The 12,332-nt window shown below is 40.3% G+C and overlaps 1 protein-coding gene across 1 annotated transcript in view; it reads left to right on the forward strand.

The window, feature by feature from the left end:
* Positions 1–12,332, forward strand: part of stx1b (syntaxin 1B) — a 52,250-nt gene that overhangs the window by 29,302 nt on the left and 10,616 nt on the right. Inside the window, exons 4-9 of the mRNA XM_018688123.2 lie at positions 3,735–3,809; positions 8,415–8,488; positions 9,863–9,971; positions 10,363–10,436; positions 11,467–11,604; positions 11,701–11,811. Coding sequence (XP_018543639.1) covers positions 3,735–3,809; positions 8,415–8,488; positions 9,863–9,971; positions 10,363–10,436; positions 11,467–11,604; positions 11,701–11,811 — 581 coding nt within the window. The remainder of the gene's footprint in view (positions 1–3,734; positions 3,810–8,414; positions 8,489–9,862; positions 9,972–10,362; positions 10,437–11,466; positions 11,605–11,700; positions 11,812–12,332) is intronic.

The following is a 12,332-nucleotide window of genomic DNA, read 5'->3' on the forward strand; positions in this document are numbered from 1 at the left end:
GATTCAGGAGGAGGTGGAGACGCCTCGAGGGCTCAGCCCGGGGTTTCACTGATGTCAGCAGGTTCATTACTTCACCTCTGAACCTGACTGATGCAGTTTATTATAACACAAATAACCATCAGAAATATACGATGTTAGAGGCTAAGACGAGTCTGTAGATGAAGACATTAAACCAAATATAAAAGCAGGAGTTCAAAAGGTTGAAGGAGCAGAAAACTCCAGGTCCCAACCATCAGCTAACTTTACTAATATCAGATAACAGGACACACCTCTGTGACCCTCGACCTTTAAACAGACGGAATCAGAGCTCAGGTGAACTTATCATCACGTGATTGTCGTCTGTCGTTTCATTTGTTCTGCATGCTGATGTTTTCTGTTCTGTCGTTGCATGCCTGATGATGATTATTTTTTCTGTTTCTGTTTCTTTTCCATCCTTTTACTCGTTCCTTTCTTTGTCTTTGTTCTCGTCCTTATCCCTCTGATTCTCCCCCTTTTTCTACCTTTAGTTTTTCCTCCCTCCATCCCTCCCTTTATCTCATGTTGTCTGTTGCATGCCGCCTGTGACGTCTCTCCTCCTCATGGTTGAAGTGTTTAACCTGCATGAAGTGAAGTAAACCTCCGAGGATTCGAGGAGGTTAACCACTGAGGACATGTGAGTGACGTCTGTCTGTCTCTTCTCTGCTGTAAACACTGATGAAATGTGACGCAAATATGAAACAAGTGGTCAGGACAAAGTCTGAAATAAGATTATTTTTCATGTGACGACGACTGAGACGATACGACGACAGAGGGAATCAAGGAAAAGGAGAGAAACTGTTGTCGAGATAAAATGAGATTTAACTTCAGTCCAGATGCAGTGAAATGTCCTGAAATTAGATAAGAGAGGAGGTTAGAAGAGATGTAGATGAAATGAAGCTCGGTGAAAAGAAAAATAAACCTCACCTCGTAATTAATAGATCTGTAAAGAGATGATGTGAGATAATAAGTATAAGTATTTGGTATTTATTACCAGTCTATATGTCTTGCTCTACATATCACTACCAGACTCCATTGACAAAAACAGGGATTTTACTGGGAGCTGCTGGAATACCACTGCCTCCATCTGTTAGTGTGTTTGGTGATATATAGAGATGTTTGTGGTTAAACTAAAAGGATCTTCCTCTTTAATCAAAAGCTCTGTCTCTGTAGAAATCCTATCATCATGTTGTCAGACACTAAATAAAAAGGTATTTATTCATTTCACACACATGTATATTAAAACATACATTTTCCTTCAAGATGGTATTTTCTGTCTGTTTGAAATCAGGTTTTAGTTCTGACAAGATTTGTTCAATACTCCAGCAATGACAAAAAACTGATAAATAAAATCAGACTGAACTGAGACGAGATAATTCACTCCACCCTGATAAAAACCCCGAGGAAAGTAGAAGAGGATCTCTGTCGTGTATGAACTTCACTTCACGTTAATCCGAGTCGACATTCGGACTCTTCTTCTTCCTTCTGGTGAGGACATGTCGCTTTCTTTCTTCTTCTCCTCCTCAGTTCTGCGTCCGCTCGCTCTCAGCTGCCGACAGACCATCATACAAAATGCATCCCGGTGTTTCTGCCTGAATAATGCATGATGGGAGTTGTAGTGAGAGGGGGAGGAGTACAGCTGTAGTTCTGCTCCTAAACCACAACCATTCATAAGGGCTCTTACTCCTCCTTTCATCATCGCTTCATTTCTCTCCAACATCAACAAAAAAACTGATAAAACAACGAATGACAAGAAATTAAAATCTTTAAATGTCGACTCCTGATCCGTCGTCTCTGAATATTTACATCAGTTAATATCAGAATTTATCAGTGAAGATGTTCCACCAATCAAATCAAAGACTCCGGCTGCTGCTCAGCTTAAACTGTAGCTTAGCGACAACGTGTCGGAGAAATGTCGGAAATTCTCAAATAAAAGCTAGTGTCTGAAATAAAGGGCCTCAGGCAGCACCCTGTACTCATGAGACTCTCCTCCTGTAAAAAAACAACCCGCAGGTCGTCTGTGCAGCAGGTGATTACGATTCACAGGTGCATTTTATTGTCAGGCGCCCTCTAGTGGCTGAAGTGATAATGTCAGGAGCAGTGAAGGAGGTCAGGTGAAGAAGATCCTCTAATTATTAATTCTTATACAATGAAAACATTATTAATTCATGTCACGTAACAGTGACACCTGGTGGGCGGAGTAAAATAGCGGTTATATAGAAACATACCAGCATCTCTGCAGCGCCATTTTGTTCAAATCACACCTAAAAAGGTTATCTAAAAACACGTAGAAAACTAATATTAACAGTGGACAAGATGCACCAAGGTTACAACATAAATGGCTCGATTTCAAAATAAAACAATAAAAATAGCACAGCTGCATTTTCCCACACAACTTACCCTCAGTAACACCGACAGCACCGTGAGAGGAAAATGAGCAATGAAAACTCAGGAGGTACAGAAAAGGCAAAGTGTCACACTGTCGTTTCCACAGGATAAATAAATAAAAAATAATAACTCATTGAGATAAAGTTTCATAAATATAAATTGGGTGATAATTAATAACGTGCATTTTTAACTGCATTACAAAAACATACTGGAGCCACTCTTTTTTGTTTTAAACTCAGATTTTATTAAACGACTTCCTGCCTCTTCCTGTTACATGTTCTATAAATAAACTACAGTGGAAAACACAGATATCAGTGTTATTTTTAATTCCCTATCATGACGGAGCGTTAGCAGCACATGCTAATAAACCCCCAGTGAGCAGGGCAGAGAGGAGGATGGAGGCGGTCAGACGGAGAGAACAGGGTGAGTCAGAGGCAGGAAAGGCTGAATGGCACTGCAGCACTCGTAAATCTGACTGCACTGCTGCAGCTAACACACACACATTACAACACACACGTTGTCCCCCTCCTCCAACATGGCTGACATGATGTGATGTTACTGCTCCTGCACACACATCACCCAACACCGACCTCACATCATCATCATCCTCTTCTTCTTCGTCCCTAAAAATCATGCCATCCGCCTCTGATTTGTTCTTTCTCTTTGTCTGAGCCTCGGTTCTCAGGGTGGTGTCCGGTTCTCGCCCCGGGAGGAATCAGCATCCACTTTTCTTTCTGCTTGGTTTGACGCTGCACTGTCTGAAAACCATCTATTCTCTTTTGAAATTTAATTTCTTCTACTAGTTGAAGTGTTGGTTGAACTATCTGCTCGTTCTGCTTTTTGTTTTGTGAAGACTGAAGTCATTTGATGAAACTGCTTTATTACGAGTTATTAGTAGCAGCAATAATGTATCATGTATCAGTAAATATATACAATTTTCCAGTTATTTAATTTTCCCATTTTAAAGAAACTTCAAAAAAAAAAAAAAAAAAACCTCAAGAACTGTGAAGAAAACGTTCAGACATTTTTGCTTGTGTCTGATTTAATAATGTCACATGTTGGAACTATTTCTTGTTGAACCACAGTGTATCCATCCGCACTGAACGAAAACTTTGACTGAACCCACCACACTCACATTAAGTTACTGAACAGATGATTATCACATAAAAAACACTGTAGTATTAATTTAAGTTGTTTCTGTCCTCTTAGGGCCTCCGTAGTTCCTGGATGCTGCACACTCAGCAGCATCTAATAAACCGAGTCACTTTGGTGTTAAATCATAAAACCTTTAGTCAATCTCATAACAAACTCTTGTCTTTTGTTCTCTGCAGAGACCAAGCAGGAGTTGGAGGACCTCACAGCTGACATCAAGAAGACAGCCAATAAAGTTCGTTCAAAATTAAAAGGTAAACACTCACTCGCAGGCTCAAACATCTTCAGGGAGTTAGTAGAGATGCAGATCACGTCTGTTTGAGAAGGATTTTCTCTGAGGAATCAGTCTGAGGTGAAGAGGTCACTGCAGGACTCATCACTTCTCTAAAACTCAGAGCTTTGCCAAAGTGTCTGCGGCCTGAACTCAGTCGCCGCTTCCAAACACATTTATATCGACTTTGTGTCTCTGGATGAATCTGAGCTGCGACTGATGAACGAGGAGTCGTTAGAGTTTAGGGAGTGTGATAAATTATTAGGCAGCAAACTGTCACAGAGATGTCCCTGAATGCCTCACCTGAACGTCTAAATTGGCTCTTTTCTACCTGAAGACTGGAGGAACATTTTAACTGCTGACCAGAGTCCTGATGACCTGCTCACCTCTCCTGTAGCGCCACCTGCAGGCCAGGTTTATCCAACAGAAAGAAAACCTACAGTAGATATTTAGAACAGTAGAGATAACACACACACTTCATCGTTATCAGATTATTAACTGGAAACATTTCAACTCCTTCATTAGGAACATGAGTCTTATTTTTTCTAGAGACTTTACTTCCTGTTTTATGACTTTTGACTTGACTTTTGATAAGCAGGTAGAATTAAAACAAAATCAAACACACTGAATAAAAGAAAGAAAACAAACAGACAAGGATCAGTCTTGAGTTAAGATTGTTTCAAGTCTCAGATCTTTCGGGATTTGGGCTTCCAAATGAAGCCAGTGGATCTGAGCCAGTCTATAAGGTTCATACTGGTTCAGCAGATCAGATAAGACCTAATCCGTTCAGTGATTCATGGAGCAGCTGTAGGATTTTAAAGTTCATTCTTTCAGAGACTGTTAACCAGTGAAGTGATCTGATAGCTGGAGCTCTGTGCTGAGCTTCTTGTGGCTTTAGTTGTGACCCTGGATCAGCCGGAGGTGTCCAATTGTTTTCTTAGACAGACCTGTAATCCAGACTGCTGGAGATAAATGAATGTACAAGTTGCTCTAGATCAGCTTTTGATGACGTCTGATCCTTTCAGTATTTTCTAGGTGGTAGAAAGCTGATTTTGTTATTGACTTCATGTGATTGTTGTAATTCAGGTCTGAATCAAGGATAACACTAAGGTTTCTAACTTGATTTTTACTTTTTGTTGACGGACTATTAAGGTGAGCTCTGACTTGACTGAACACCAAAGACAACAACTTCAGTTTTATTCTTGTTTAACTGGAGGAAATTTTAGAGCATCCAGCTGCTAATTTGTTAAATACACTTTACCAGGGAATCTAATGAGCTGTAGATGTTTGGTGACACAGATATATAGAATCAAGTGTCATCTGCATACACATGATGAGAAACCAAACGATGTTGAATGATATTAGCTATTAGAAGCATGTAAGGATTGAATAACAGAGGTCCAAGAATCGAGTGGGACTCCACTCATTAGGACTTGACTCAGGTTAAGACTTGAACCAGTTCAGGACCGTTACTCTACTGTCAGTATTCTCAACACTTCCTGAAAACGTGTCACATTAAAAGCTTCCAGAGGCTCAAAGGATGTAATGCTGTGTTCAGTTTGAACTGAGAAATAGTAATTTACAAGTTCCCAGTCAGAAATTTAAACTGGAACTCCAACTGAAAGAGTTGGAGGAACCTCACTAACCCCCAACCTCAAAATTCAAGGTGGTTCCACCAACAGCAGTGGAAGCTGTAGAAAGATGCTGTTTATTAGCACTTACGTCTTAGTCGTGTCTCATTAAAACAGTCGTACTGTCCAACTTTTTTCTGTGGACATGCTACATGTGTTGAAATATAACATAATGTGTTATTATCAATTCATATTGCTAACTATGGCTAACAGTGGCTAACCTGGTAAGGTCAAACCCCACCTCCCCCACCCTGTGAAATTAAAAAAACATCCAACTTGTTCTGGATCGTGAGAAATTCCCGGCTCAGACTTCTGAGGTAAATGGAACGCAGCTTAATCTCTCCTTTCCTTTAATGTGAAATATCTGCAGGAAGTGTTGATTTCTGTCGGCTGAAAAACGACAGAGTTAAACAAACGTGACTGATGAATTAGTGGGAAATGTGCAGAGCTCTCGGAGGGACCACCTTTAAACTCTGGACAGGGTCTTTTATTAGAGGATTTACAGGTTTTCCACTGAAAGGATGAGCGAGCACGTCGACCTTCAACTGAAGGAGGAGGAAATATTCAGAAACAGTGGTGGTGATTTATCAAGCTGTAATCACTGGGACAGCTTCATACACACTCAGTAACACACACTCAGAGTAACACACCAGTAACACACTCAGTAACACACTCAGTAACACACACTCAGTAACACACACTCAGAGTAACACACTCAGTAACACACACTCAGTAACACACACTCAGTAACACACACTCAGTAACACACAGGCCAGTGAGCTTAAAGCTACTGGAAAACAACCACAGTCGGTGCAGCAGTGTTGGTTCATGCTGAGGGTTCAAGGACATCACTGCTTTAATGTGAACAGCCAGAGGTTGGACTACACACACACACACACACACAGGCCTGCGGACACATGTACGCACAAATACACACACCCACATTATGTTGATATGTGTGTGAACCCACACACACAGACTGTACATATGCAGACTGCGAATAGCTGTGATGGTGGAGATAAAGCTATAATTGGAAACCCCATGAGGCCTGAGTGTTATTGTCCCGTCTCACACGCACAAACACACACAGACACACACTTACACTGCAGCCTGTCTCTGCACTGTAGGTTTTCTCTGGGGGGTGTTTGTGGGGGGGTGGGGCGGTGTGACATGTCAGGAGCAGACAGGCTCAGTCCACGGCGCCATCAGCAGGTTCATGTTCTTAAAAAGTGACTGTCGGGGTTTAGACTGTAAAGTACAGTGTTTTAATGAAACAGCATGTTTGAATCAGCTGATGTTTTAATGAGGGAAGACAGGTGAGATGTTCCAGTGTGAACAGGTGAGGTGTTACAGTGAACAGGTAAGATGCTGTGTCAAAGTCCCGCCCATACACCTGCTCAACACAGCTGTCAGTCACGATGTCACATCCCATTTTTCAAGGGGGTGGGGCTTATGACCTGTACAGCAGCCAGCCACCAGGGGGCAACAGAGATGTCGTCCATCTTTTTATACAGTCATTGGCACACACACACACACAAACACACAAGGACTCACAATCTGTTGCTTACTCACCCAGTTTTCATCTCACTGTCACACACACACACACACACACACACACACACACACACACACACACAGTGCTGTGTGATATTGCTGAGTCATCATGGATCCAGCAGAGAGGAGCTGGGCCACGAGCCAGGAAACACACAACGAACAACAACAACAACAACAACAACAGCACACACACACACACACACACTCAGTGGAAAACGTTATATAAGCATTTCAGCGTTTCAGCAAAGTGACATCACAGAGTCACATGACACCAGAACGACCTGAGTCAAATAAACCACAGTCTGTTTGTGTTGTTGGTTTCGGTGCACGAGGCGTTTAATGACAACCTGGAAACACAAAGACAATTTTTAGAAACGGTCAAATATAAAACAACAGAGAAATATCTAAAAAAGGAAAGGTCAGAGGTCACAGAGACTCTGAACGTTTATGGAAATCTGTCCTGTAACAGTATTAGTAAACTAGGGCTGCGAAGAGCCGGAAACTCTCCGATAAATCTCTGGAATCTTTCCAGAAACTTTCTATGGAAAGTTAAACTGGAAATTTGGGATAATTTCTATAAACTTCATCATGTACAAACATAAACATCTTGTTTTGTCAGAACTTAAATTGATTCTTGAAAAACAAAAAAACATGAATGTTGAATAAAATCCACACATCAGATGGAGCATGAGGCATTTTTAAAAAACATTAATGCAGCACCACCTCAGATATATAAACAGTTACAACTGGAATCGTCTTTAAAAATATTTCATGACTGATGTTGGATGAATGAATAGAAACAGATGAACTCTCAAATCAAACTGTAACCTACAGCTGAACTAACGTCATGACAGCTAGCCTCTTAACCTGTCAATGAAATGGTGTTAGCTAGCTAACAGTCAGCACCTGTGATTTAGCAGCTAGCTGCTGTATAAACACGATGTAGATGTATTTTTTGCTGGTTAAACTTTAATATCACTGATCAAATATATTAAAATTTAACTGAATTTACATGAAATCTGATTGTTTTGACCAACTTTTTCTTTTCTTTTTTTTTTAACTGAATTTAAGTTCCCTGTTACAGGTTAACCTGCAGTTTAGCTAATTTAGTTTATTCCTGTTAATTCCAGTGGAAAGTTTCCAACTTTGAAAATTCCTGGAATTTGGAATGGAATGAAACAGTCAGTCCTAGTTGAAACATTTAGAGGAAATGGGAGAAATATTTAAAGTTTTATAGGATCAATGTTGCTCTGTATGAGCAGTATCTAGATTTTGTTCAAGGTGAATATTTTCCAGTTTCCTGACAGACAGTGAACTCAGCATCTGATCAAACAGCAGGTGCAACATATTGTAAATGTTCCTCATGTTATATATAATGTGTGTGTGTGTGTGTTTTTGTGCAGCAATCGAGCAGAGCATCGAGCAGGAGGAGGGTCTCAACAGATCATCAGCGGACCTCAGGATCCGTAAGACACAGGTGAGACGAGTGTTGGCAGCTGAAAACGTCCCAGACTCATTAAAATCTTTAATCACAAAAATATAGATTTTCAGTCATGACCAGTGTTTTATACAAGAAGCAAAGAAATCTGTTTTTTTTTTTCTATTTTTCTTTTTTTCATGTATTATTTTTTTTTAAACACACATGCCATCATCTGTACTTTTTAATGTAAACAGCAGCTTTTCTTTCCTTGGTTTAAAGATCAGATCGTTTTATAAAAAAGACTCGTATTTGATTTTTTTTTTTTTTTTTTTTTTTTTTTTTTACAAATATTGGGCTTTTATTTTGGTGACTGTTTCCTTGACAAATTATAAATGAGATGTTTTCTGATTAATCATCCAGAGCTGCAACAAAACTCAAATAACCAGAGAGCATTAAACATCTCAGTCAGGGAGCGTTCAGGGAGTGTCTGTAAATAAAAGTTTGCAGAATTTTTAAGAGTAATATTTTTAAATCTTGAGTCAGAGCCGTTTGTGTTTTCTGAGCTCCTCTCTCTCTGCAGCTCAGCCCCTTTATCTGATTTGACCCTGCAGTATTCTGCTCTGTCATTGGCTACCCCCCCACCAGCCTGCTCCCTGCTGCCTCCTGGTGGAGGAGAGCAGAACTGCAGCTCCTCACAGCTGCAGCAGCAACACAACGTTACACAACCACACATCTGTGTGTGTGTGTGTGTGTGTGTGTGGTGTGTGTGTGTGTGTGTACAGGCACAAAGTCACATATGTGATTAAATATTTCACATTAAATCCACAAATACTGAAAATCAGTGAAACAAAAGTTACAAACACACATTTACACAGCAGCTTTTAAACTCATGGATTTTTTATTTACCTCAGTACTAACACCACAGAGTAGAAATACTCTGTTACAAATACAAATCACGCATTAATCAAAATACAAAGTACTGAATGAATGTATTTGATACTATTGTGTATTTATGTATACATCACTTTAATGTTGCAGCTGGTGGAGGACGAGCAGATTTATGTTGTGCTGTGTAGTTAATAATAATAATAATAATATTTTAACATAGTTTTAATTATCTACAAATATTTTTTTACCTGGAAACATCACAGATGATCAAACTCACCTGCACTGGTTGTGTTCGATTAAAAACGTGGTCTGTTATAATTTATTATGAAGCATCAGATTGTCAACACAGCTGCTCCAAGACAAACTGGATTATTAATTAAATGAATGTCGTTAGAAACCACCTGTACGTCTGTAAATGAAAGATGATCTGTTCAGATATTTCACACAAACTTCACGTGAATAAAAGCACCAAAAAACTGAGATGATTTTTAAAAAATCCAAACCTGAACTACTTCTTCTTCTTCTCCTGTTGTCAGTCTGCAGCACTCGACGCTGTCACGTAAGTTTGTGGAGGTGATGACTGAGTACAACACCACGCAGTCCAAGTACCGCGACCGCTGCAAGGACCGCATCCAGAGACAGCTGGAGATCAGTGAGTAACTCAATACAACGTGTAACATAATACACAGTGTACCAACTCTGTGAGATAAATGTAGTGCAGTAAAATGTAGAATATCTCCATCTGTAATGTGGGTATAAAAGCAGAAAATGGAGTTACACAAGTAACTACAAGTACGTCTAAACTGTGCTAAAGTACTGAAGTAACCTGTGCTTAGTTACTTTCCACCACTGCAGACGAGTTCTAATCAGGATGATGAGGTTGCACCTCCACATTCTTCGTTTAAAACCTGCTGCTGTTCGCGACATACTGCAAGTCACATGATATCCGGCGAGTCACATGACGTACCGTGTGACTCAGGTGAACCTTCAGGTGTCCTCAGTTCTGAACTCTGACTCTGTTTCCCTCTGTGTTCTGTCTGCAGCCGGGAGAACCACCACCAACGAGGAGCTAGAGGACATGTTGGAGAGTGGCAAGCTGGCCATCTTCACTGATGATGTAAGCACTGCACCTGAGCCCACCTGGGTCACGTTTACCTGAGCCATTCTGCATCCCACAGACATTAACTGATGTGGATGCAGAATGGCCCAGAGGTGCGCTGAAACATCAGGTGAAAACGGCCATTGTCACTAACTGCAGGGGGGAGAGAGGGAAGGAGGGGGGAGACAGCAGCTGCTGGCTGCAGGAGCTTTTACTTTGAAGGAATCTCCTCACATTATTATCCACTCCTACAAATTAAAAGCTCATGCTGTAACTAAACACCAAGCTGAAACCACGCCCACCTGTGATGTCACAGCGTACTGAGCGGTACACTGTGACATCACAGGTCAGAGGAAACAAGGTTTACAGCAGGTGTTCAGGTGTTCAGGTAAGAGAGTCAGACGTAAAACCAACAGACTGGCAGCAGAAACCAGAGGTCAAAGGTCAAACTGAATTTACAGCCAGAAACACATTTACTTTTACTTTAAGAGGTCGTTTCCTCTGTAATATGTTTGGACGTTTAGTGGATCTTTAACGACATGTAGAGTAATATTCTACAATTACATACAGTTCATATTACCCAGGTTAACTGTTTTAGTATTCTCCACAAGAACTACACACCTGACAACATCTATAAATGCAGTGAAATAATAATTTAAAGCAAATATAATTCAACAATTAAATGTGATTTTTCTTTTTTTAATCTCAGTATTTCTCCTGGCATTTTACGATACTTGAAGATTTTTCATATTAAACCCTCCACAGCCTGGGTATAATCCCTACTGTTTCTGGTAAGACTTTTAATTTGAAACATTTGCAGGAAATGTAGTGAGTTTCAGTTCTTCTGACTGACAGAAAAACAAAACAAGAAAATATTTAAATAATTACATCAGCAAATTATTCTTTTGTTTTCTGCTGTAAATCAGGTAACATTTTAACATTACCTAACATTACTAATATATGTATATATTTTTTGTTTTCTTAGTTTTTGTTTTGATTTCAAACTGTCAGGTTAAATAATATTTGTGCTGAACCCCGTCCTCCTCAGATCAAAATGGACTCTCAGATGACCAAGCAGGCCCTGAACGAGATCGAGACCCGACACACCGAGATCATCAAACTGGAAAACAGCATCCGTGAGCTGCACGACATGTTCGTCGACATGGCCATGCTGGTGGAGAGCCAGGTACGAGACGACAAGAAGTTAAAGGAGAGAGTGTCTGTGTGTGGACAGGATGTTGTTTAGGAGTCAAACATTAAACTTTGTGATGTTTGTTCTCAGGGAGAGATGATCGACAGAATTGAGTACAACGTGGAACACTCCGTCGACTACGTGGAGCGAGCCGTATCTGACACCAAGAAGGCCGTCAAATACCAGAGCCAGGCTCGCAAGGTAATGACACGAAAACATAAAACACTGAAGAGAAGTCAACTACGACTCCCAGAAAACACTGCAGCAAACATCCAGTCAGAGCACTTCACACTCTGCAGAACGGCTCCTGGCAGATATCTCAATCAGTTTTCTTTATGCTTTACCCTTTCTATTATACAGTAATACAATATGCATGTAGGTTACTGTCCACCCCTTATTCAATATAATGGTACGTTCCATTTACATTAGAAGTCAGAACTGAGAGTGACGTCACCGCCTAGTCGACCGTAACATTAACAGTGTTCTCTATTATTGATGTGAGGAGCAGCCATCTTGAATTCTTATGTCAGGGTTGGTGGAGTTGCTCCAACTTTCTGAGTTGGAAATCCGACTTCAGGGGACGTTCAGGTTCAAACTTCCAACTAGGAACTCGGAAATTCTGATTTCCGAGTATGAATAGAATGCATCATTATATTCAACATCTATCATGATGTATTTTAAGGTTTTAAATTGTAGTTTTAAGATACTAAAACACAACATGC

The sequence above is a fragment of the Lates calcarifer genome, linkage group LG11 (assembly GCF_001640805.2).
Source record: "Lates calcarifer isolate ASB-BC8 linkage group LG11, TLL_Latcal_v3, whole genome shotgun sequence".
In the NCBI taxonomy this organism is placed as follows: domain Eukaryota; kingdom Metazoa; phylum Chordata; class Actinopteri; family Centropomidae; genus Lates; species Lates calcarifer.